This window comes from Podarcis erhardii, assembly GCF_964252035.2.
Source record: "Podarcis erhardii genome assembly, chromosome: 3".
In the NCBI taxonomy this organism is placed as follows: domain Eukaryota; kingdom Metazoa; phylum Chordata; class Lepidosauria; order Squamata; family Lacertidae; genus Podarcis; species Podarcis erhardii.
In genome coordinates this window covers 25,376,054-25,403,440 of record NC_138507.1, presented here as the reverse complement: position 1 = coordinate 25,403,440, position 27,387 = coordinate 25,376,054, and the positions used below count along the sequence as shown (strand labels likewise).

The window sequence follows — 27,387 nt, the reverse complement described above, 5'->3', positions numbered from 1 at the left end:
TCTAGCTCAGGGCATCCCCTGCTCCTTACTGCTCTTCCTACAGCTGAAGAGGCAGACACTCATTTCTGCGTGCATATGTGGGCCAGGATGATAGACCTAGAGAATGGGCCTTTTCTGTGGTGGCTCCCCAATTGTGGAATTTCTCTCCCCAGAGAGGCTCGCCTGGCGCCATCACTACATGTCTTTAGGCGCCAGGCAAAAACATATGTCTTTGCCCAGGCCTATGGCTATTATAATCATCTACGGCCTGTGAAAGTGTGGGGGAGTGGACTGTTATTATGATGACTGTTTTATTATTAGGCTGTCTATCAGTATGTTTTTGACTGTGTTTCTATTAGGTTTTTATCACTGATTTTCTGTAATGTGTTTTAAATGTTGTGCAGTGCCCTCGGTTCTTCTGATAAAAGAGCGTTATATAAATTGAATTAATAATGATAATGATAATAATAATTAATAATAGATGGGTATAGTAGATGTGCTTGTGTGTAGAAGGATGAGTGGGGTGGTTCTGTGTCTGTGAAAAAGAGAATTAATGGGTGGGGGGGTGGGAAATGAATGCCCCACCCACTTTTGGCTTTGGCCTCACCTACTGCAGGTGGCGCTGTGGGTTAAACCACAGAGCCTAGGACTTGCCGATCAGAAGGTCGGCGGTTCGAATCCCCGCGACAGGGTGAGCTCCTGTTGCTCGGTCCCTGCTCCTGCCAACCTAGCAGTTCGAAAGCACGTCAGAGTGCAAGTAGATAAATAGGTACCGCTCTGGTGGGAAGGTAAACGGCGTTTCCATGCGCTGCTCTGGTTTCCCAGAAGCTGTTTAGTCATGCTGGCCACATGACCCGGAAGCTGTACGCCAACAAACGCTGGCTCCCTCGGCCAATAAAGCGAGATGAGCGCCGCAACCCCAGAGTCGGTCACGACTGGACCTAATGGTCAGGGGTCCCTTACCTTTACTGCTAGTAGGCAGTCCTCAACTTCAAGACGGTTGCCTACCCCTGGTGAGGGTACTGCATGAAATCCCTCTTCTCCGCCTAGCAGACTAAACATGACACACATCTTTCCCCAGGTTCTACGGTCGGGAGGTCCGTGCTAGTGCCATTTTGTACGGTGACATCCCTCCTCCTCCTCTGGCGCAGGACCTCTATGACATCCTTGAGTCTTTCACTCTGCAATATGAAACTCAGGAGGGAAGAAGCTGGATGGCAGTAACAAGGGAACCCAAGAAGGTGTGGGCAGGCTCATGCGAAATCTGCTTGGCTCAACAGTGGTACCTTGAGTTAAGAACCTAATTCATTCCAGAGGTCCGTTCTTAACCTGAAACTGTTCTTAAGCTGAAGCACCACTTCAGCTGCCGCCGCACGATTTCTGTTCTCATCTCATTCTTAACCCAAGGTACTATTTCTAGGTTAGCGGAGTCTGTAACCTGAAGCGTATGTAACCTGAGGTACCACTGTATTTCTGAAGAGCCAAGAACAAGACACCCTTGCTCTTGCAATAGTGGGGGGCGCGGGGGGAGGGCCTAAAGGCAAAAAGTGTGGCGGTGGGGGCAATGGAGACGATTCTTGCTATAGCACAGTATGTTGCATTCCAGCCACATGCAAGCTGGTGGGGCAATAGCATAGTTCAGGACCACTTTTCCAGCCAGGTGTGGGCATTTGAAGAGCAATGCACAACAATTATGGCACTGCGTTGAGCCGAATGGCTCGGCATGAGTGTTTCAGTAAACATGGAAGATATATATGTGTGTGTGTGTGTGTGTGTGTGTGTGTGTGTGTGTATTCTCACAACCTTTGAGTTTCTTGCACTTGTAACAGAAGGTAAAAAATATTGACATCTCTCTTACCCCTCCCCTGCCAGGTTAACGAGCAACCGGCGAAGCGACAATCACGCAGGACTCCGGCGCAAACCACACCGGAAGGTATTGTATAACTATCAGCTTTCTCTTTTTGCAGTAAACCCCCCCTCAAAAAAAATAATAAAAAAATTCTAGTTTTATGTGCCCTGAGTTCTGTTTTTCTCCATAAATTGGTAAGTTTCTTGACTGCCGGCATGAGATGGGGGTGTGTGATTCTGTGTATGTGCACAAGTCTTGTATATGTAGGATTTTGCCTTGTTCTTGGTTTGTCACATTGTTGCATCACCTGCCACCTGTACCTACAGAGCTCTTCTCTCCATGGTGCATTCCTTGTTTACTTCGAGGGGGGGGGTTGGGGGAGGCATTGCTGTATACAAAGGGTCATATATAGGGGAAAGGGCCACGCTGCTGAACACTGGCACTTCAACCCTGATCTTATGCAGGTCTTCTCAGAGGTACCATATTTTTCCATGTATAAGACGAGCTTTTTATATTCTAGAAAAATGTTAAAAATTGGGGGTCATCTTATACATGGATAGTGCAGAGGTGGGACATTGGCAGTCATGAGCAGGAGATTGTCAGCAGCGGTTGGTCGGGTGATTGTTGGCTTTGGCAAGGCGTGGTGGTAATTTGCGGCAGCGGCAGCAATTGTGCTGATGATTTGTGACTGCAGCAAGGCGTGTTAGTGATGGGCAGCTGCTGCAGCAATTTTGCAGGCAATTGGTGCCTGGTGGTGGCGAGCGGGCAGACAATTGGGGGCTTTGGTGAGGCGTGTGCTTGGCAGCGGTGGTCAGGTGGGTGAGCGATTGTCGGCAATCCCTCCCCAAGAAAGCTCAACAACTCTGGGCAATCCCCCCCCCCAAATCTTAACAACTCTGGGCAATCTCCCCCCATTTCCTTAATTTGGGGTCCCCCAAAATTGGGGTGGTCTTATACACGGGGGCGTGTTATACACAGAAAAATACGGTAAGTCTCAGTAGCTTCACTGATACTTGTATCCAGGTAGGTGAGGATATTATTGTAGCCTTAGCTGGTGGATCAGCTGGGTTATTAAATGCTGTTTTTAAAATTGATTTTTAGAAGCTGCCATCAGTTTTACTCAGGTGTTGGTTGAAATAACTCTAATACAAATCCTTGCAAAAACCCTGCAGTTGGTAAGCACAGAAGAGGCATTTTTCCCCCCTTACACCTACCGCATCTGCTTTGATACATGTATGTATTGTCTTGGAAACAAAACGGTTTGTTGTTTTCACTATTATTATGATTTTTTTGGTCGTTATTTGTTCTCTCTTGGTCTGCTTAATTATGACTGTCATTTCTGGAAAAAGCAACTATAGCTTCATGATAATCAAACTGAGATTATTAAAGAAGATATTAAGTGGGCATATTAACTAATAAAATATATTCTGAATTCCTCTGCAGCTGTAAGAACACCAGGTAGACTTTACCCTGAACTTCCCAGCTATTCTGCCGCGGTGGGTGAGTGTTGATATTATAATATTATCATTCATCATCCGTGTCAAAGTAGCTTTTGAGAATTCACAAAATCTCTTGACAAGACTGAATCTTGATACTTAACAATCCAAATTGGGCCACTACTCTGTTCTTATTCCAGCCTCCTCCTTGAAAGTATGCACGAGTTTCAATCTCTCTTTATTTTGGTTCAGATGTTTAGAAAGAGATTTATTTAGAATGTACCTAACATGGCTGAATAAAGCTTACAAGATTTGTAGTCCAGATCCAAGGAGCAGGCTGATGTAATGTTGTGTTCATTTCTTGTCGTTGAAAGGTCCTGCATCCAAAAAAAGATAAATTCTTTGCACTGGGTTTTGTTAGATCACCGGTCAAACTACACCAAATTAAGAAATCGCGGTTCTTGCTAGTACTTGTTAGGAAGACACTTGAACATTATCCCATTAGTGTTAATGCTCCAAGGGAGATTATCCTCCACCTGAGTGAGGAATGGCTGTGTGTGCATGTGCATGGCTAGTTCCTGAACATAGACATTCCCGATGCAAAACAGGACTTCACCACATGGAACAGGCTCCTACACTGCAATGGTAATGTGGTAAAGGTAAAGGGACCCCTGACCATTAGATCCAGTCGTGACCGACTCTGGGGTTGCGGTGCTCATTTCGCTTTATTGGCCGAGAGAGCCGGCGTACAGCTTCCGGGTCATGTGGCCAGCATGACTAAGCCGCTTCTGGCGAACCAGAGCAACACACGGAAACGCCGTTTACCTTCCCACCGGAGCAGTACCTATTTATCTACTTATACTTTGATGTGCTTTCGAACTGCTAGGTTGGCAGGAGCAGGGACCGAGCAGCGGGAGCTAACCCCGTCATGGGTATTCGAACTGCCGACCTTCTGATCAGCAAGTCCTAGGCTCTGTGGTTTAACCCACAGCGCCACCTGCGTCTGGAAATGTAGTAGTTTGTCCTAAAACATAAGAACAAGAAGAGTCTGCTGAAGCAATGCTCATCCTGTTCTCACACCAGATGCCCATGGGATGACCACAAGCAGGGCACTAGCACAGCAGCACTCTGTCCACCTGCAATTCCCAGTGACTGGTATTCAGAGACATACTGCCTCTTAGCAGTGAAGGCACAACTTAACTATTGTGGCTAGTAGCCATTGATAGCCTTTAACTGATCCTCTTTTTAAGCCATCCAAAATGGCGGCCATCACTGCCTCCCATGGGACCGAGTTCCATAGTTTGACTGCATACTGCGCAAAAAAAGTACTTTTTAAACTGTCCTTTAATCTTTCAACTTTCAGCTTCATTGGTGTTCATGAGTTCCAGTGCTATGAAAGAGCGAGAGAAAAAATTCTCCATTTGCTTTCTTCACACCTTGCAGAATTTTTTATAATTTTCTATCATGTCGCCTCTTACTTGACTTATTATAAAAAACAAAGCAAAATGCTGCAATCTTTCCTCATACAGGAGTTGCTCCACCCGCTTTCCTTTTAATTTTTTTGTTGCCTTTTCCTGAAACTTTCTTAACAGTCTATATTGAGTTGAGGCAACCAGAACTGTATTCCGAAGGCGATTGCACCATAGATTTGTATACGACATCAGCTTTTCAGTTACTTTCCTAATTTTCCCTAGCATGGAATTTGCTATTTGGGCTGCAGTCATACATGCATGTATACTAGGAATGAACACCATGGGGCCTACTCATGAGTAAACATGGATAAGACTGCATTGCAATGCCTTGCTGCACATAGCAATAAAATTGTAACCATTGATTGTTTTCTCAAGGGACTTCCGAAAAAATTATTGTAGATGGCGAGATAGCACCACTTAGTAGTGAAATGAATATTCGACTATTTCTTTGGTAACAGAGATAACAGACATAATATTGAGCGTGCATGTAAACCATTTGTATGTGTAATGGCTAAAGCAAGACTTGAAGTATTTTTTCTTTTTAAGCAGGGAAGGGAGATGTCTGCAATGGCAGCAAGAGCCTAGGCTGAGTTGCAGTGTGTAATGGTCTCTACAGAGAAACCTGTAGCAGATTATAAACTGTAAAAAGCAGCAAATCAGATCAGGTTTAACTAATGGATATTTGTATGAACAGATCTTTAAGCAAGAGAATAATGTGTTTCTGTAAATTCGTAAGCCACGGTGACGTACGAGACTTTGGAAACATTAGAGTGAATTCTCTCTCCCTTTTAAAAGGTTTAAGGCAGCATAGTCCTATTTTTGTGGTTCTCTTTCTCTAGTCAGGCTTGTAGCTTATTTCAATCTAAAATAAACATCCATCTAGCAGCTTACCTCCCTCTGTTGTTATAAAACTGTCTTAATTCTCATCATTAAACAGGAAATCCCAGGAAACAATTCCTATTTTTGAAATTGCTCTGCTATTATAATATTATTTCTGGCACTTTTGTGCCATCATTTTAAATCAAACTTCTTTTTTTGGCTTATACTGTCATGAAACGAGCAAAAATAGAGAGAGAGAGAGAATACTATGTGGAATTCTGATTGTATTGGGGGGGGGGGACTCCATCTCCTGCGCTGAGCCAGCTGATTACAAAGGCACATAAAGATTGAGGTCAGTGCATGCTAGGACTAGAAAATTGAGGTCTTTGTTTTATGTGTGTTTTGGGTCAATGCCATTTTGTTAAAAACTAACTTGAGTAATAGGCAGCCACTAAGAGCGTCTACCTTTTTAGTATCCTTAATATGGCAACTATGCCATTTTCACAGAGGAAACAAATAATATTTAGTGTACAATGGAGGTTTTTTGGCAGTAATTAAAGGCTGAATTAAAAAAAAGAAGAAGTTAAGCCTTCTCCATCCAATAGCACCCCAGGCTTGAGGCAAGGAACAAAGGCATATAATTCATTTTGCTTTTTGGAAAGAACTTGTGAGAAGAATCAACCTATACAAAATCCAGTTGTATTTAGTTTCTCCAGGCTATAATAGGCACATGGATTTTAAACAGGGCATGTCGTAGGAACAGAGAGAGCCTGGTTTTATAGGGCTAGCTTCTTAACCAAATGAATCATGCTACCAAAGTAGAAAGCCACCGGGTCTCCTGATGTGGATCTGAAATGTGCCACTGAAAAGCAGACTCAAAGTAGGAGACTCGGATCAGATGTGAGCACACTGCCTTGACAAATGGTGCAAAAAACATCCGTCTCCCCTAATGTCTTCGTTTTCTTCCTCTGCCTTTTTGAGAAACAATCCTAATTTTAGTTTCAAAACTTGATTCTATACCTTGGTATCTAACAGAGTCGTAGATAATTAACTGCCCGTAAGCAAACTTTTTGCAATCTGGGAGAGTTGGTCTAATAGCCCCTTGTTGCAGGCTATTATTATGGAGCGAATATCCTGTGGGAGACGATCTGAGCATTATATTACCACCCCTACATCCTTCCCCCCTGATGGAGGGGGAAGCGTGATTAGAGATTATGACAGAGATCGGTTATGGCAGACGCTGTAAGACTTTCCCAGTACAGACAGCAATAAAAAAATGATACTTTTGTATATGAATTGGATTAATAGCCATGGAGTTGCCAGGTCACCGTTGCTGGCCGTTTAAACCTCTCTCCCAACATCTGTTTCGTAAGAGGGTGAAGGGAGAGAAATGTGGTCTTTGACAAAGCTTATGTTTGGGGTTTACTATAGGTCACTTCTCAACGTAAGCAGGCTTTATCAGCATTTGTTATAGTGTGGCGTGCGGTGCAGGAAAATGTCTGTGGCATGCATAGGAGCCTCAGAACACCGTTTCCCCTAAATAATGTTGCATTGCTTGAAACAGAGGAAAAGTGTTCTTACCAAAGCTGAATGAGTAATAATGGATAGAGAAAGGGCACATCTCACTTCTAGTTCTTGACTCTCACAATCATTTCTTAGTAAATAAATGCATGAAGATATGTTAAACTGAGCCAACCCATTGTGCAGAGCAAGCCACAAAAATTTAGGCATGTCTCCTTAATAGAAACGATGGAATGGGTAAATGGCAGTGTTGGTGCTTTGAGCCTCTCCCTTAATAATAGATGCCTTTCCCCCAAAACTGGTTAGTGCGAATTTTGCTTCTTTCGCAACCATACCCCTTCTCTGCAACGCTTCTCCGTAAGTCATGTGCAATCTTGCCCTACTGCAGAGCTGCATTAAAAGAGTAATCTACAAGAGTGTAAAGGTAAAGGTACCCCTGACCGTTAGGTCCAGTCGCAGACGACTCTGGGGTTACAGTGCTCATCTCGCTCTATAGGCCGAGGGAGCCGCGTTTGTCCGCAGACAGCTTCCGGGTCATGTGGCCAGCATGACTAAGCCACTTCTGGCAAAACCAAAGCAGCGCATGGAAACGCCGTTTACCTTCCCACTGGAGTGGTACCTATTTATCTACTTGCATTTTGAGGTGCTTTCAAACTGTTAGGTTGGCAGGAGCTGGGACCGAGCAATGGAAGCTCACCCCGCCGCGGGGATTCGAACCGCTGACCTTCCGATCGGCAAGCCCTAGGCTCTGTGGTTTAGACCACAGCACCACCTGCAACGGGCAAGCAAATGATGGTGTACGCGTCTTTCTCAGGAAACAGTAGGCTTTTAAAGCTCTGGGTAGCTCTCTGTTTTGTAAGTGCAGGGCTTTCTTAGAATTCAGCAGTAGTTACAGAAATCTGGTAACTATCTCCACCTTTGATGGAACTGAAGTAAAATATGAAAACTCTCCCCTATGTTGTTTCATGAAGGGGTGTCCATGAATACCTGTGGGATAGTACAGCTGTCTCCCCCCCTCCTTTTCTCACACACTTGCACATACATGGATGCAAGCCTGTGTGCCTGCACACAAACGCACCACACAGTTTCCCCAGCTCTGCCCCTGCGTGTCTAACGGGCACAGTTGAGAACCTGCACAGTCATGGTTCCGGGTTGCATGGGAAATTCTCTCTCTGCCTTGGCTCCCACTGCATGAGGAACATGAACTCAGATGATGGTCCCCCCCCCCTTCTAAACAGCTTTAATGCTCACATTGGTGTGGTTGCCTCTGGTTGGCCACTGTGGAAAGAGAGTGCTGGACCTTGGCATCATTCAGCAGGGCTTTTTCGTATGGCTCCAAGCCCAGGAATTTTCCAAAAAGTACCCAAGGCAGCAAATAGAGCAACAGTCATTTAGGATTGCCACATAACACAGCAAGCTGATCTGCTGAGCTTCCTGCTCCTATAAAACTAAGCTACAAGTACCTTAATGTTGAACGGATTAGCCATTCTTGAGCAAGCACCTTGGCCAGTTTCCCAAGAGAAAAATTTGCTAGATGTGTTGAAGGCCCCCCCCCCCCAGCTCACAGGAACTTTCTCAGTAGCAAACATCTTCCTCCATTCTACATGGATATAGCATAACAAAAACACAAGACAAGATTATCATCAAATGTTTGGTCTACGAGTTTGCTATTAACAGATGAACAGGGCTCAATAGCGTTTTCGTCATTTGAATGTAGCACTGTAGCACCATCTTGTGTAGATTGAGCATTTTTTAAATCTTTTTGAAATACAGTTGCAATGTAACAACTTACGTAACAACTACATGGCCTTGTTTCCCACAAACCTTCCTTAAAATACTCTAAAGGCAAACAAATGGTTGTTGTGTATTTTCAAAAGGCTGGAATGCTGCCAACAAGAGTTGTCCAGAGATGCCGCTTTTGTAAATTTCTTAAATATAAACAGATGCTACACGCAGCCAGCTATAGGTTTACCAACTCTAGTTTGGAACTGAAGGTGCACAATTCTTTGGCTAATTTGTCCTGTAAGTTTTCAGTATTTTATTTAATTTTTGCCTTCACTCTGGCTTCCTCAACTGTAAGGTAAAGTGTGTGTAGGCTCTCGTATGAGCAAAATGAGTTAAATATCTTCTCTCCTGCAAGCTGTGAAGAAAACCTCGCAGCTTACTTGCACACCAATTAAAAAATATTTTGGTTATGCTTGAGCTGATAGATAGCTCAGATCTAAGTTCCTGCAGGACTTTAGATTTCAACTTTCTGTGCTTCAATGTGGTCTTTCTTTTTTTTCCCCCTTACTGTTTAGCCCCTTTTGCCTGCAACACAAGTAGGAACTGCCCAAACCATTCAACACCAACATTTTCCTCTTTTAGATGTTGAGTCTGCCAATAGGAGGTGCCTTGAATATTTTGTTCACAGGAAGTATTTTGATAGACAAATGTTGCTAGATCTTGAGAATGCAAGGAGAGCCTTATAGTGTTGGTTCAGACCAAAGGTCCACCTTGCCCAGAAGTAGCCAGCCAAATACAAGAAGGGAATGCAGAAAATGGGCCGCCTTCCTCTTGTAGTTGTTGTTTAGATAGCCATTTATGGATTGGTTGCCTATCGCATTCTATGGCCTCTGAACACTTTATCTCTCTCCATCTCTGTAAACTGTATCTGTGTCTTATGCAATATGTATTGGAAGTTTACGAAACTCAACAGATCTTGGATGTGTACCTCTAACCAACATAGTAAGATCTGTGTAGACCTTCCCCCATATCTCACTCTGTGCCACATTCCCCTTTTCTCCCTCTCCTCAGTTGCTCCAATCTTCAACATATTATACATGCTGAGTAGACCATCCTTTGTATGAAGGACAGTGAAGATGGACCAAAAGGCTTGAAGTAGAATCATGCATGAAAACGCTTGACTTCCTGTTTAACTTGTAACAGGATTTGGTCTCCAGTCTTGGAGTGGTTTGGGGTGATTTATGTTGTACTTTGTGGCAGCTCACTTGTTGTCAAGGCAAGCTGGACTTCAGCACTCTGTGAAATTTATCGTTCAATATGAAACCCAGGTCCTGAACTGTCGTCTTCTTCTACTTCTTCTGTTTCTTAGGAAGCTCAAAGGCCACCAGTCCTACATTCGTTACAGCGCTATATCCGTTTGAAGGACAGCAGCCGGGCGACTTGACTTTCAACGCGGGCGATAGGATCAAGATCACGACGAAAACAGATTCACAGTTTGATTGGTGGGAAGGAAGTTTGCAAGGCAGAACTGGCATTTTCCCTGCTAATTATGTGACCATGAATTAAAGCACATTCAGGCGGCCTTGCCCTTTTTGTCTTAACTACTTGCTCTTAAATATGCAACAAAAAATTGTTAATTACAAATATTTGGCTCGATCCAGTTGCGTGTTGGCCAAAGCAGAGAAATGCCATTGGGAGCCCTGTTTACCTGTCCTTGCCCTTCCTCTCCCAGGTGTACATGCAGATATTGCAGAGACTGAGAGAATTGTGTGTGCCATCTCTGTTGCCCATTGATGCACCTTGGAAGGGCTAGGGTGTGGATAAGGGAGGTGCACACGGGCTTCTCATTCTTTTCAGTGCTTCCCTGTCCTGCCTTACCCTCTGGTTCTGTTGAGCCTTATTCAGCTCCTCCTTGTGAGGGGGCGTGTGCCTTCTTTCTGCTGGATCAAGCCCTGTATTTTTTACAGATTTTTGTTTTTAATTTAATATTTTCAGAAAATTTGTGTTTTAATATTTTTTTTGTAACTTATTTGTAAATGGGTGAAATCATGGAGCCTAATCGCAACGAGCTGCATCAGGGATGCTAGATTGAATGTTGTGTGCTTTGTATTTAACACTTGTCATTAATAATGTCGAATAAATAAAAATCTTGCCAATTGGAATTCTTCAGCATTCTCTTTAAACCAACAAGCATTTACAGTATGTACAACGTTTACAAAGCCGTTCCATGTTTTGAATTTGTCTTCTGGCTGTTTCACCATCACCACCCTTGTCTGTGACTTGCTCCAGGAGAGTCATGGTGAATAAAAGAGAGAGAGAGAGAGAGAGAGAGAGGGCAGGGTTTTTTTTGTCATGTGTGATGACTTAGCCCTGAAGTTAGCAGTTCCTTGGCAAACTAAGTATTTAGGCTACTCACTTTCATGAGCATAGGTGGCTCCTTGGATTCCAGAGGTTTGACGTTCCACTGGAAGCCCCAGTACACAATTGAAGATCCATAAGTCAAAGTGGTGAAGTCCTGTTGTGCCTCCTGGTTTTCTCCTCTTTCATACCATCCAAAGAGGACCTTAACCAGTAACCAGAAAAATATGTGAGGATTTGATATCCCACTTTATCATTACCCGAAAGAGTCTCAAAGCGGCTAACATTCTCCTTTCCCTTCCTCCCCCACAACAAACACTCTGTGAGACTGAGAGACTTCTGGGAAGTGTAACTGAGAGACTTCAGAGAAGTGTGACTAGCCCAAGGTCACCCAGCAGCTGCATGTGGAAGAGCGGAGACACGAACCCGGTTCACCAGATTACGAGTCTACCGCTCTTAACCACTACACCATACTGGAGAAGTCTAGCTTTCATTACATGCCAAAGACAAGCATCATTAAACTTGTGGTCTTTTTTCCTATCCGTAGAACTGGTTACCCCTGGTTATTTGACACATTCTAACTCCTATAAATGCCTTGTTTACTCCCCATCTATATAGTGTGGGCCCCCCTTTTTTTTGCCTCCTCTGGTAGTACTCAGGCATATTTTGAGTATAAACCAAGTGTTTATCGTATTTTATTTTTCCTTAGAAATTCTCAGAGGGAGGACATTAAGGAATTGTATATTCCTTTTAATAATGCAATTCAGAATCAGCCTGTTGATTGTAGTTTATTTTACCATTCGTTGTTTCAGTTTTTCCTTTCACAGGTGAATGGCAACCAAAGTTTTAAGCTTTCCTTGGGAAAGGATTTGCTCGGATGTTATGGCTGTCTGTGGGGCAGGTTGTTCAGCTCTGTATATTGCTCAGCAGAATATCACCCTGCAGTTTCCACATTAGCTGCAACACTAGACAAATAATGTTTTTATCTTTTTGTAAACTGCTTTGAGATTTTTTACATTCAAGCAATGTATAAATTTATTAAATGAATAAATAATATATATTTACACATTTTACCATTGGATAGATGGGGAGTGTTTTTAATTTTATTTTAAATTCATTTCTCCATGCATATGACTGAATCCCACTTGCTGACTGACAGGAGCACTGAACTTGTTAAGAGTAAATCCCAATAAACTAGACCCAAGTGGTTTTCTTTGGCTACCTGACTGCCAGAAAAATGAGTCCCTTGTATATACCACTCACTTATAACAGGACACCCAAAGTGTTATCCCCAAATGGTTATGGTATGCAAGTCTCCCAGGAAGTTGAAATTCAGCACACAAAGAACCCGAGATGTGTTGATTGCTATAAAATTCGGAATTTGGGTATTTCCAGAAGCCCATAGATATTATACATTCCTGTAGAACAAAAACTTGATTAACTAGTAAGTTTGTACATTATTATTACTAATTGTAAAGCATTTTTTTATCTCGTTCTTCAACTAAAAGAGGCTGCAGGAAAATCTTCCAAATGTTCCAGCTCTCAAGCTTAACAATGTAAAAGACACGACACAAAAGAAAAGGGAGTTGGAAGGGAAGAGGAGGAGAAGCAAATTCAGCCACTGTTTCATGTATAAGAATTCTTGTAAATGATCGGCAGGGACTGAAATATTTCAAGGAGAAGAACAGCAGCCCAAATTTGATGGTCTTTCAACTGAACTGTTAAAAAAGTCATGGAGCCCCATCTCCATCTCCTTTGGGGATTGTGAACCTTTTTTTTGTTTTTGTATACTTGCAGGGTATATGTAAATATTTAATCACTAGTGATAGCTACTCCAGAAGGACCATGTGTTCAGTAGGCAAGGAAAGGCTCATCAAGGTCCTAAATATGTGTTCTGCTTGTCTGCATGTGTGGGTCCGAGTCCGCTTGCTCCTCTACGTAAACAGGGTAAAAATTGGGTAGCTTTTGTTTTTGTTTCATATTCTTCAAAAGCAATGAAATGAAAGAGTAAATCATGAAAAGTTTGTGTTGTGAAGTCTCTGATTTGGAAATGGCCTCAACTGCAGCCTAGCCTTGGGGCAAATATTTGGCAAATGTTAGGGTTTCTAGAGAAGGTAAGTGATTGACTTATTAGAAATAGTTACAATAATAGAAAGCAGTGTTTTAAAGTGGGGCGGTGCGAGAACATACATCATTTTTCTTTGGCCAGTTATTCTTGTGTCATCTATCATTGCTACGGTAAGTGGTGCAGTTTTGAAAGTTTGGTCAACAAGTCCATCCAGCATTAGAACTTTTTTCTTGTAATGCTTGGTTCAGAATGGTCTCTCTTTAAAATACTAGATTCATGTGCTTCATTGGTGGTTGGTTTTTTTAAAAAAAATACTGAATGAAATATAGTCCCATTACACACACACACACACACACACACACACACACACACACACACATAATTCTCGTGTTACATGTAGATTGATTTCTTTAGCACATCCTTTGTGCATTGGTTCACCTAATCTATTTCCCTCATACTTGATTTCTAAAACAAACCCCCACGTTGCGTTACAAAATGCAAGCCATCATTTTTTAACTCTTAATTGGTTGCTTGTCATCTATCAGGCTCTGACAAACAGACATAGAAAAAGCTTGACAAAAGTTCTGCGGGTCACTTACTTAAGTGTTGCGGGTCATTTACTTTGTATATGTGTGTTTAATTAACTTCAAATCTGGGCCATCAAATATCCATGTATTACATACAACAAGAAGAGATTGCCTTGGGCTATAAACAGGATGCCATGGATCCACTAACCTTAAGGAACCTTTCTGAAGGTTTTTTTGTTGGCTTCATTAGGCCTTGGACTAACGTCCAAAAAAGTGTCTCCGTGTGTCCAAAGCAATGGATGGGGTTTCCATTTGCTTTAGTAGTAACAGGATCTTTCTCTTCAGATATCCCCATGTAACTGACCCCCTTGTCAAGTTTAGCTTGGTTTTTAAATTTCTCATGCTCGGAACACCTAATCCTTGCCAGCACATGTTAGCTCCATAACCCAAGTTTCATTTCCTAGCATTTTGTATCTCTGAAGTAACTGTTTGCATTCTGTTCAGCTGGTGACTTAGCTTTCAAGTTAGAAGTCACCATTTTGTCTGTGCCAGTAGCCTGTCGGAGCTACAAATATTACCCTTCTGTACATCGTTAAGATAAGGCCTAAGGTTTTTTAGTTTTGAATGACAGATATGTCATACCCTTTCCCGGTGCTTTTTTTTCTGGAAAAAGGAGGGGGAACTCACCACGAAGTTGGTTAGTTAATTTATTGCTGGCCCAGTCACAGTGCCACCCCACTTCCCTGGACAGTGGCTAAATGTAAGATGTGATTAATAAACTCAAGCAGACAATGATATGAATTAGAAATGACCACAATTTTATTGATTATACAGTGGTACCTCGAGTTACATACACTTCAGGTTACATACGCTTCAGGTTAGACTCCGCTAACCCAGAAATATTACCTTGGGTTAAGAACTTTGCTTCAGGATGAGAACAGAAATCGTGCAGCACCGACGCAGCGGCAGCAGGAGGCCCCATTAGCTATAGTGGTGCTTCAGGTTAAGAGCAGTTTCAGGTTAGGAACAGACCTCCAGAACAAATGAAGAAGAAGGAGGAGGAGGAGGAGGAGGAGGAGGAGGAGGAGGAGGAGGAGGAGGAGGAGTTTGGATTTGATATCCCACTTTATCACTACCCTAAGGAGTCTCAAAGCGGCTAACATTCTCCTTTCCCTTCCTCCCCCACAACAAACACCCTGTGAGGTGAGTGGGGCTGAGAGACTTCAGAGAAGTGTGACTAGCCCAAGGTTACCCAACAGCTGCATGTGGAGGAGCGGAGACGCAAACCCGGTTCCCCAGATTATGAGTCTACCGCTCTTAACCACTACACCACACTGGCTCTCTTAAGTTCTTAACCCGAGGTACAACTGTATATATATATATATAGGGTGGCTCAGGCACTGGGTTTATATCTGTTCCAGCATACACACACCCAGACAAAAACCCGAATTATTTGATTTTAAAAATGCAAGAGAACTCAGTTCCCCTGAGTTCCTGCTAAAAACAACAACCCTGCTGTCAACTTGCCCCCAAAAATGTATTCCCCCTTCCTTCCTCTGTCCCATACTCTAGCCAAAGTGAAGCACTGTTAAATCCCACTGATTTGCATAAAATCCTGAGAGGGTAGGCTAGCTCAGAGATAATGACTGGTCCAAGTTCACCAAAGGAGCTTCACGACAACATAATTGTCCCCAGTCCTAGCCCTACCACACTGGCTCTCTTAAAGAGGTCTGGGCACCTGCCAGTGGTGTAGCGTGGGGGTGCAGGGGGGCCGGCCGCACCGGGCGCAACATCTGGGGGGGGGTGCGCTCGTCGCCTCCGGAGTCGCCGAAGAGCCTCAGGCGCAGGCTGTAGCAGAGCCCCACGTCTCGCGGAACCGACGAGCTGTGCGTGCGTCCGGGCTGAAGGCGTCCGGCAGGCAGCGGCTCTCAGCACTCGCCGCGGTCCCCGCGCATCAGGGCCGCAGAGGGCGCGCCAGGCAGCCCCTCCTCACAGCCCCCCTGCTGCTGCTGCTGCTGCTGGGCCATGTTGCATTTTCCTTGCCTCTCTGCCCTCCTCCGGGCAAGCGGCGTCGTTTGGGCGGCAGCGCCAGCGGCAACTCGCCTCAGATCACCTGACACAGACCCCCCTGCCGCCGCCGTGGCTACCTTACCGTAAATACCCCAGCCCAGGCAGCAGCAAGAAGAAGCTGGCAGCGGCGGCAGGTTAGGGGTTAGGGGCGCAAATTACTTGCCTTGCCCCAGGTTAGGGGGCGCAAATTACTTGCCTTGCCCCGGGTGCTGACAACCCACGCTACGCTGCTGGCACCTGCTAACATGTGCTTCGTTTTAGCTAGATTGTGGCTTTCGGGGTTTTAGTTCTTATACAGTTTATCACATCAGAGTTTTGCTATAAGATGTGGGCATCTGGAAAGTTTATTCTCAAGTGTGTGCCTTTTATCGACTAAGGATTCTTTTCAGCAAGTGTTGTATATAAATGACTGGTTGCTACTTTCCAAAAGGCATTGTCCTTGATCTACAGAATCAGCGGCAGCAGTGAAGATAATATTTAAGTGAGCGGTGTGGTGTTTGAAGGGATAAACCATCCTTTGTTTTATCTGCAGGATTTTAAAATAGCACCAATCCTCTGTAACAGAGTAAGAGAGGCATTCCTAGCATCATGGAATTGTAGAGTTGGAAGGGACCCTGAGGATCATCTGCAATGCAGGAATATACGGGAATCAAACCTGCAACCTTGTTGTTATCAGCATCACGCTCTAACCAACCGAGCAATCCAGGCTAGAGAATCACAGGCTATTTGCTCACTTTTGGCCCTCTGTGGCACTGCTGCACAATTCTGTTGCCTTGGAACACTTTTGTTTTAAAATAAATAAATGCTAAGGGATTAATAACACTGGGCAACAATTTTTTTTACTTTTTGAATGTTGCCTAGATTTCTACAACTGATTTAGGGTATTTTTGCACTGCTGAATCAGGAAATGGCATCCGTTTCTCTCCATCAGGTCAGGTTTACTGTAAACTGAATGGTGGGCATTGATAAAGGTAAGTACACGTAAATTGCATGTTGCTTCACCATTTTTCAAACTCCAGGGCTTGAACTTCCGTTTCTTGGAACTCCTGGAATGCTCAGCAGCACGGAGGTCCAACAGTAGTCAGCCATCATGACTGCGTCCCAGCGACCCTGATGCCTGGTCTCCATTTCTTTCATGTCCTGATGGAATCTCTCCCCCTGCTCGTCACTCATTGAACCCAGGTTCTCAGGAAACCGGTCCATATGTGAAAATGGGTAGTGCATCTTGACGCTCATGTTGCAGCCCAGGTTTCTGTAAGCAGTCAGCATGTTGTTGACAAGTTCTGCGTAGTTTCTGGCCTTATTGTTGCCAAGAAAGTACCGTATTTTTCGCCCCATAGGACGCACCGCCCCATAAGATGCACCTAGTTTTTTGGGGGGAGGGGATTAAGAAAAAAAATTATTCCCCCCCCCCCGGTGCGGGGCTGGCATGGGGGAAGCCCGAGCTTCCCTTGACCCCAGCCCCCAGAACAGGCTGCTATCTGCAAGCCTTGCGAGCCCGGCGGGACCTCCCCCCCAGCGCGCAAGGCTTGCGGACACCTTCCCGAAGCACGGGGCGTCCTCCGGAGGGCGCCCCATGCTCCGGGCTGCAGGCTGCTGCCCGCAAGCCTTGCGAATAGCTTCCTGAAGCCTGGAGAGCGAGAGGGGTCGGTGCGCACCGATGCCTCTCGCTCTCCAGGCTTCAGTGAAAGCCTGCATTCGCCCCATAGGACGCACACACATTTCCCCTTCATTTTTGGAGGGGGAAAAGTGTGTCCTATAGGGCAAAAAATATGGTACTTCACTACCAGAACAAATGCCTTCCACGCTTCCAGTTCCACTTTGTTCATTGACTTTCCGAACTCTGGATCGCTGATGAGCTGATGGATCTGAGGACCATCAAAGATGCCAGCTTTCAACTTCTCCATGGTCAATCCTGGAAAAGCCTGGAACAAGTAAGTGAAGCAGTCACCATCCTTGTCCAGAGCCTTGGTGAACTGCTTGATTAAGCCGAGCTTGATGTGCAGCGGTGGGAAGAGTATTCTGTCTCTGTCCACCAGAGGGTTGTTGATGATGTTCCTTTTTTTGCAAGGCACCAATTCCTCCCGCACAGGCCAGTCCTTCTTCGTGTAATGCTGAGCACGGTCCCTACTATCCCACATGCACAGAAAACATGGGTACCTGGTGAAGCCAGGCTGTTGTCCCAACAAAAAGTTCACCATCTTCAGGTCAACACAAATAAACCACTTATGCTGATCATAACCAATTTTCCCCAGCACATACTTCACTGCTTCATAGTTCTCCTTCAGTGTACTCAAGTGAGCCAGGGGTATAGAGGCAAACTGGTTGCCGTTGTGTAGCAGAACACATTTCAGTGATCGCTTGCTGCTGTCAATGAACAGTCTCCAATCTTTGGGTTCGTATTGTGGCACTCCAAGCTTGAGCAGAAACTGCGCAATATCTGCACAGTACACCAAGTCCTTCTCTTCCAAGAAAAAACGGAGGTACTCTTGATGCCTGTTGCGGAAGAAGCTGATGCGAGCACTGTCAGAAAGGAGGTTTTTTCCCTTCAATCTGGATGCCAACAGTTAGGCAGAGTCCTTTGACAAGCTGAGGTCGTGAACTAGATCATTCAACTCCTTTTGGGAAAATGGATGTGGAGCATCATCTTCAAGAACCACTTCTTCTTCTTCATGTCCTTCAACACTGGAGGCATCTTCGTCACTAATGTCAGGAAGTTCTCCGAAGATAGGCACTGGAATTTCATCACAATGAGCTACAGGACGACGTGCTGATTGAAGATTACAAAAATGTAAAAAAACGTAAAAAAAAAAGAAGATTACAAAAACGTTAAAAAACGACATGTGGCCATAGCTCAAAAACTTGACCTGATTGAGCAAAACCAATGTGATTTTTGGATTCAGCACATCAGATTCATCCTAAATCAACTGAAAAAACCCAGACAACAAATTTGTTGTTGACCAGTGTAAACAGTTTTGAGCTTCAGCTACTGTCATTCAAACCGCATAGTAAGCCAAATTATGGTGTGCCAGGACTGCGCTGACTCCCAAAGAGTTGCACACAAATTTGTTCTTCCACTTGCCTTTTAGGCCAGCATGGCAGCTGAGCCAAGGTATGGATTACTGTGGCATGTGAACCAGGCTGCTATCTATGAAACCCCATAGGTATGCTTTGTTGTAACATGGATGGGTAAACAGGAAGTAGCCATTTCCGTGCATGTGCTGGAATGACAGCATGCCTTGAGAGGAATATCTCTTTCACACCGATCCTTCCCTCCACCCCACTGATGGCACGTTCTGCTTGAGCACACCTTCTCCTTAATTGCAAAGTCCTTAATTTTTTGGTGAATCTGTGTTTATTTATACTAGAGCCTCACCAGCCATGGAGATAGTGCCTCAGTTTCTACCTGGAGGTTTCTGAGGATAAGCACATTGGGTTGGATCCATACTAACAGCCCACTCATATTTACTTAGAAGCTAATTCCACCTTCTTCTGTGGGTACATTCCACAAAATGGCGCCCAAGTGGATACTTCCATAGCAGCAGATATGATCGCTCAGATTAAAGCGTGACTGACGCAGCCTGGGTTCCGAGCCAGTCTGAGCTATTTTGCTGCTTGAAGCAAAGAGCAATTCCCCCTCCATTCCATGTACAAAAGCCACTCACATTGGCAACTGAGTCTTATTTCAACGCTGGCAATGGGACAGTGTCCTCCACAGCACCTGAAGTCACCAGTCTAGCTTGGGGAACTCAGGGTGAGCTATGTAGCTTTGCCCTCCTACATCTTGCCACTTCCCCGTCACCCAGCATCTGCTGCCTGAGGCAGTTGGCTCATTTTGCCTAACGGTAGGGCTCCACATATCCAGAGCCATCCGATTGGCTGTAACCTGCCCTAGTGTGTATAAACCAAAGGGGCCAAGTGTCCTGGGAACTTCCAGCATTCCTGGTTTTGTGCTGTAGAGGACAACTAGCCATGTAGACAATGTGCTGGGGAAGACCTGCAAGTTTTATTTATTTGAAACAATTCTGACTTCTAGGATCAAATGGTTTACAAAGCAAAAATTGAGAACACAGTAATTCAATATAAAGCAGCTTCAAAAGGAATATATAAGCTACCATAAAATGAATCTGGAGTTCATCTTTGTACACTGCAGTCCATACTGGTCCTAGGCTTAGTACGGTAGAGACTCATGTAAGCACAAAATCCCCCTTTGCCTCTCTGTAAGGTAAAGGTAAAGGGACCCCTGACCATTAGGTCCAGTCGTGGCCGACTCTGGAGTTGCGGCGCTCGCTTTACTGGCCGAGGGAGCCAGCATACAGCTTACGGGTCATGTGGCCAGCGTGACTAAGCTGCTTCTGGTGAACCAGAGCAGCGCATGGAAATGCTGTTTACCTTCCTGCCAGAGCGGTGCCTATTTATCTACTTGCACTTCATGCTTTCGAACTGCTAAGTTGGCAGGAGCTGGGACCGAGCAATGGGAGCTCACCCCGTCGTGGGGATTCGAACTGCCAACCTTCTGATCAGCAAGTCCTAGGCTCTGTGGTTTAACCCACAGCTCCACCCGCGTCCCTTCCCTCTCTGTAGCACAGTCCAAAAGGGGCCAAACAGCACACCTGATCCCTGAAATAGGGACCAGCTAGTGCCCCTTGAATTAATACAAGCACAAACTACTTTCTTCCATCTTAAAAGCGACCCGCAATCATCCACATGCTGTTCCACCAGCATTTCCATCCCTATTATGTAAAGAAAACCCAATTCCATTAATGGGCTCCCGGCCTTTTAAGTGAGCAAAATGTTTAATGTGAGCCTCAAGAGTGTGATATTAATAGCCTTTGCTTGACAACATGACATATACACATTATTGATTACACTCCCGGCGCATTGCGCTAACTGAAACACAGCATTCAAGTAGCATGTGCGGGCAGGCCAGATGCGAAACTGTAACACTATCTAAACAGAGTTGACTCTGAAAGTAAATAATCCAGCGGGTGGTCCTCAAAATTGTCAGCAGTCATTATTTCCTACAACATAAACAGGGTTGTCAAACAGGATTCTTGTCACAATGCTGGAAATCTCATTCTTCACCCGAGACCTCTAGGCTGTTTCTTCTCAGGAAGAAGAGATCCGATCATTAAGAGAGGATGAAAGTCGCTTTCCACTCTTCTGCAGCATTCTTTCAACAGAAATCTGATTGCTGGGGGAGAAGAACGCCGGCGAGGGCAAGAAGGAATTGGGGGGGGGGGAGTGGAGTGCATGGGCAGCAAAAGCCTAGCAAGTTACAGGCTGGTGATTTATTTTAAAAAAAACAATGTTAGTGGTTTATTTTCATCACCATTATTGAGAGGAAATGTCTTGGATCTAAAGGCTGTGCACAACACTCTGGACATGTGAGGAAGGCTCAGATTTGTGGGTGGGTGGAGTCTTTCTGCAGCATTTCATGCCCCCCACTGCACCTCAAATGCCACTTCTGGAAGCTGGACAGCAGCCACCTGCCTTTGACCCAGAAAAGGGGTAGATTTGTTGCTAGCTGATGCTCTTGTAGCCCTCAAGGTCTAAAGAAAGGGCTCCTTCTAGAGTAGTCTCACAACTGATTTCCTCAGGATATGTGGGATCACCTCCCTCTCATCATGGAGGCATTGATAGCCTCCCAGATGCCCCCTGTCCCTGCTAGGAATTTATAAGCTCAGAGGGCTAAGCATCTTGTCCACATTCACAGGCAGCAGGAACTGAAAACTCAAGTCAATGAAACAGGACCAGACAATCCTGGATGCATCCATAGATCATAGAGGCAAGCCAAGGTGGATGTGAAATGCTAAGCAAGTCCTTCAACACTGACAATGATGCACTGCACCTGAGGGCAGCAGGCTAGCTTAGGGGATGCAGGGCACAGAGGAAGATGCCTCATTTTGTCTAATGGTGGGACTGTCCCTGGCCGTGGTGGTGGTATAAGGCAAGCTGGTATAATTAAGAGAAATGTCATTGTTGGGTTTTGCAGTCTAATCTTAAGAACGTTCACTTCCAAATATATGGGGAAAGAGGAAGAAGTCTAGGGCCAGATCAGACCATTGGTCCATCTAGCACAGTACAGTGGTACCTCAGGTTACATACGCTTCAGGTTACAGACTCTGCTAACCCAGAAATAGTGCTTCAGGTTAAGAACTTTGCTTCAGGATGAGATCAGATATCGTGTTCCGGCGGCGCAGTGGCAGCAGGAGGCCCCATTAGCTAAAGTGGTGCTTCAGGTTAAGAACAGTTTCAGGTTAAGAACGGACCTCCAGAACGAATTAAGTACTTAACCTGAGGCACCACTGTATTGTCTACATGGACCAGCAGCAGTTCTCCATGGCTTCAGACCAGTCTTGAACTTGGGATCTTCTGCAGCTAAAGCATGCACTTCACCTCTCAGCTCTGGTAAGCATGCACAGGATTAAAGTTGTGGTCTGCATTTGCATAGTTGAAAAGAAACTAAGGCAATGACCCTGGCAGAGGCCTGATCATAGGATGAGAGAAGTGGTAGCTCCCAAGGCATGAACTTAGTACCGTTAGCCTCATATTCAGGGCTTTTGTCAGCTGGAATTTGCTGGAACTCAGTTCTGCCCCCTTTCAGGTGGGCGCCATTACCATTCTAGAAGAACAAGGGTTCATGGTGACTTACGACGCCTATTTTTCTAGAAAAATAGCACTGCTCATATTGATGCATCTTTCATCACAATCATTTTTATTTGTGTGCTGCCTTTCTGAAATATATTCTGAGTCGAGTGTGAATTTCATGCTCTTTATTCAGTTTGTAGTAGCAATGAATGAAACTTTCCCCAAAACATCTAGCTATATATACATTATTTACACAATGGGCCCCATGTGATTGGCTAATTCCAGGCTGTTCCTGTAGGCCAATCAGGTTGCGGATTCACCTCTTCCAGAAGCCTGATTGGCTGCTCCTGCCGGTCAATCAGGTTGCTGATTCACTTCCACCTGGAGCTGGATTAGGTGGCTCCTGCGGACCAATCAGACTGCTGCATTCTGGATCCTATTCTTCTGGGTCCAATCAGATTGCTGCATTCTGGATCCTATTGTTCTAGGACCAATCAGACTGCTGCATTCTGAATCCCATTGTTCTAGGATTCAGCTCAGTACATAACACTTTCCATAGCTGAACCAGGCTCAATGCAGCATACAACATGGAAAGATTTGCATGATTACAAAAGTAGTTATAAACAAGGAATAAAAATGTCTCAGTAAGTATACAGTGGTACCTTGGTTCTCAAATGCCTTGGATCCCAAACACCGAAAACCTGGAAGTGTTCTGGTTTTTGAACATTTTTCAGAAGCTGAACGTCCAATGCAGCTGTCGGCTATTGTTTCCAGGATGCCTGCACCAATCAGAAGCTGCGCCTTGGTTTTTGAAAGTCAAAGGGACTTAAGTTTGGTGCTTTTGTTTTTGCTATTTGTTTTGTGTTTTTGAGGCTTTTTCAGTTAATTTGTTTTTGTGACTTTGTAGAACCCAGTTCAGCTACTGATTGATTGATTGATTGATTGATTGATTGATTGTGTGACTGCGGAAATGGATAAAAGTCCCCCATCCAAACAATAACTATCATCAATGCAGGTAAGAAGAAAAAAATCATTTTTATCATCTACAGTACTGTCTTATTTATTTTATAGGACAGTACCTTGATTATTGGAACACTTTGGTTTTGGAATGGACTTCCAGAACAGATTAATTTGAGAACCAAGGTACCATTGTACAATGAAATTGAACAGTCCCCACAAAAGGTCTAACAATAAAGATGCAAAAAGTTAATACCAATAACAACGGAAATTAAGCATCTCCAAAACTAAATCTTGACCCAACAAAAACGCCTCACCAATACCCCACCCCAAGAGTCCATAGGTATCCTAAGTAGCAGGTCCTGCAGGACTCACAGCAAAGATAGCTTCTGACCTCTTCAGCAGCCTCAGCTATTGTAGCTGGAGCCATTCAGGGCCCCAAAGCCCTCTCAGGCCAGGTAGAAAGTGGCCTGCAAGGCAAGAAGCAAGTCTTCCAGGACTCACAGCAAAGGTGGTCTCTTTTGAGCATCATAGCTCCTTTGTGGCATCTCTTCCATGCTGAAATATTTCTTGTTGTATATACTAAACATCTGATTTCATTCAGTGGCCTCCTTCTTTTTGGAGTTGCATGGCATTGTCAGTGATTTGTTGACTTGTACAACTCTCTGGACAACTGTCAATGAGAGTTGAAAGCCTTTCTTTTTGGCCTCTTGTGACTCCCCCCGCCCCATACACAGTTTCTGTGTACCTTTACATCCAAACACGATGCCCAATTTAGGAGATGCAAAAGGGCAAGGAGTGTGCTGTGCAAAATGGGAGTCCCTGAAATGTCTTTACCTCATGACCGCAGGCCTGAATTTCACAGAAGATCACAGTCCCTACATTCCCACAAAAAAGAGAACTGCCGTTTCTTGAAAGCTCCAGCTGTCCAAAACACCCATCAGTCTCAAAGCAACCCCGTGGCCCTGCCTTATTTTCATAATTAAATGCATGTTATTAAAAAGAAACAAGAACGTGGGAACGGAAAATGTTTCTTCAAGCAAAAGCGGTGGGAATCTTAAGTTGGGAAAAGAGCAAGGGGAAACTTTGGTGGAACAATGCTAAATCCTACAAAGGCCCAATTGTTTACATCTTGCGTTTTATTTATAGGGACACCAATTGCGTGGGCACTTAGGTACCCTGTGCAAAAAAATAAAATAAAAATAAACAGATTTCCAAAATAAGAGACCCTCACGTCTATGGAGGTCACGGCCCTAGGCCGGAAAATTCCCTAGGCTTTCTTGCTTAAGCCAAGCCAATAATGAATAGTTAACGAATGAATTTGATTTGTCATTAAGTCTATTTTGGAGATGGTCTAATGGATCAGCCATACTACCCCTCACATGTTCTCCTATTCTAAAAAGTACCTTGCACTTCCCTAGTTTGAAGGATTATGAATTCTATCCTCGCAAGAACAGCACTGGATCGGTTGTAACAGCAAAGCAATGTATGTATAGCGTGAACCTACCCTGTTAAAATTTGAATTAACCTATATTTTGTCTCTTCTCTTTCTTAAAAACTGCTTTATCATCATTTCAGTTGGTGTATTGTTTATGTGTTACATATCAGTAAGCTTTCTTGCTTGGAGCTGGACCTGCTCTGTATTTTTATTTTTATTAATTTCATTTATAAGCCACTTACTATCCAAAGGGTCTCAGTGGTTTGCAATGAATCAATATGTAAGTCTGTAATCATACACACAGGGACGCGGGTAGCGCTGTGGGTTAAACCACAGAGCCTAGGGCTTGCCGATCAGAAGGTCGGCGGTTCGAATCCCCGCAACAGGGTGAGCTCCCGTTGCTCGGTCCCTGCTCCTGCCAACCTAGCAGTTCAAAAGCACCTCAAAGTGCAAGTAGATAAATAGGTACCACTCTGGAGGGAAGGTAAACAGCATTTCCGTGCGCTGTTCTGGTTCGCCAGAAGCGGCTTAGTACTGCTGGCCACATGACCCGGAAGCTGTACGCCGGCTCCCTCGGCCAATAAAGCGAGATGAGCACCGCATCCCCAGAGTTGGCCACGACTGGACCTAATGGTCAGTGGTCCCTTTACCTTTTTAATCATACACACACAGCACAATAAGCCATGTCAAATAAATTCACATAACAAAATACATAACAATACCCACATACATAAACATAATATAAAAAATAAATTAAATCAGAGCACTACATGGTAGTCAAATATAAAATTTCTCTATACACTGATTAAACCCCAACACCCAGGAATCTAGGGAGAAGGAGGGCACCCAGAAATCCAGGGGAGTCAGGGCACCCACAAATCCACAACAAATCGGGTCCTCCCTTAAAGATGGCACATATTGCAGTGAGACCTGGACAACTGACACCCTGTGTTGTGAGTGGGTACATTTGTCAGCCACAACACCCGATTGGTAGGTCCCTCAAAGCTGGGTACAATCTGGCCAATGGGACACAGTCCAAACAGTTTGAGGGACCTATTTATGCCCATGCACGTGACCCAGAGCTTCTTCTTTTGGCACGTGCATTTGGAACACCCACCCACCTCTTCCTACTTTTATTTTTTTTTAAAAAAAATATTTATTAAGGTTTTTTTAGATATAAAATGCACACATAAAACAATCTTGCTTCTATCACAACAAATTCTTCGCTTCTTTGGACTCCCTCATGTCCCCCTCTCCCATTTACGTCGTTAAAAAAATTTTTTCCAAACAAATTATCAACTTGTTTACAATCACATGTCCACACATTCAAATATAATCTAGCACTTTTTCCAATAAAATTTTTATATTTTCTTTAATCTCACTTAGCATCAAATTTAAATCTAGTTTAGTGGTGGCCAATTTTTTATAATCTAGCATCCTTCTTAACATTCAAACAAATTACAATGTTTTTGTAGATACATCTTGAATTTCTCCCAGTCTTCCTCCATCTTTTCTTCTCCCAGATCTCGGATTCTGCCAGTCATCTCGGCCAGTTGCATATAGTCCATCAGCTGCATCTGCCACTCTTCCAGTGTGGGTAAATCTTGAGTTTTCCAATTTTTTGCGATGAGAATCCTTGCTGCCGTTGTTGCATACATGAAAAATGTTCGATCCTTCTTTAACACCCTCTGGCCGACAATACCCAGAAGGAAGGCCTCTGGTTTCTTAGTGAAGGTATACTTAAATACCTTTTTCAACTCATTATATATCATTTCCCAGAAGGCCTTCACCTTAGGGCATGTCCACCAGAGGTGAAAGAATGTTCCTTCATTTTCTTTACATTTCCAACATTTATTGTCAGACAAATGGTATATTTTGGCAAGTTTAACTGGGGTCATGTACCATCTATATATCATTTTCATTACATTTTCCTTCAGAGCATTACATGCAGTGAAGTTCAGCCCAGTGGTCCACAACCTTTCCCAGTCCTCAAACATAATGTTATGCCCAATGTCCTGTGCCCATTTTATCATAGCCGATTTAACCATTTCGTCTTGTGTATTCCATTTTAGCAGCAAGTTATACATTCTAGATAGTACACCTCTTCCTACTTTTAGGGCTTTGCGCTTGAGCTTGCTATGCCGTCGTGTGTCATCTGTCTTTGGGACAGGGGAACAGCAGGAATTTTCCCCACTTGGCTGATTGGCTGTTGCCATTTGGGTTTCGCCTGCCGCGTAGCAAATCATCACAACTTGTAAGGTTGAGGATAGGCTCTGGTTCAGGTGATAGGGATGGGAGAACGCTCTCGCCATCCCTATGTGAAGGGTATTCCATTAAAGGAATCCAGGGACTCAGTGGTTTGGTCAACCCCTGAGAGGGGGTTGTGCCTGTGCCTGAGTCCAGGGGGACATTTGGGTGGTGGAGTTAGCCTGCTCCCGGCTTTCCGCTTATCCCGGTGTTCACCCTTGGCTGACCTATGCTGGTGCCCTGGGTCAGCGCTACCTGCATGGCAGGGAGCTAGTCGAATCGGAACCTATGCAACCAGTCACTTTCTGTAATCAATAAAGCTGTGGCCTA

At 44.3% G+C, this 27,387-nt stretch overlaps 1 protein-coding gene and 1 long non-coding RNA gene across 3 annotated transcripts in view; one reads left to right on the top strand and one right to left on the bottom strand.

Annotated features, from left to right (window-relative positions):
* SH3YL1 (SH3 and SYLF domain containing 1) overlaps positions 1 to 10,383 on the top strand; it is a 474,176-nt gene extending 463,793 nt beyond the window's left edge. For both annotated transcript variants that reach the window (XM_081857381.1, XM_081857380.1), the window contains exons 7-10: positions 1,061 to 1,220; positions 1,852 to 1,912; positions 3,272 to 3,328; positions 10,171 to 10,383. In XM_081857381.1, coding sequence (XP_081713507.1) covers positions 1,061 to 1,220; positions 1,852 to 1,912; positions 3,272 to 3,328; positions 10,171 to 10,367 — 475 coding nt within the window. In that variant the 3' untranslated portion in view covers positions 10,368 to 10,383. The remainder of the gene's footprint in view (positions 1 to 1,060; positions 1,221 to 1,851; positions 1,913 to 3,271; positions 3,329 to 10,170) is intronic.
* The window catches only part of LOC309339442, a 130,562-nt gene that overhangs the window by 30,766 nt on the left and 72,409 nt on the right, over positions 1 to 27,387 (bottom strand). The window lies entirely within an intron of this gene.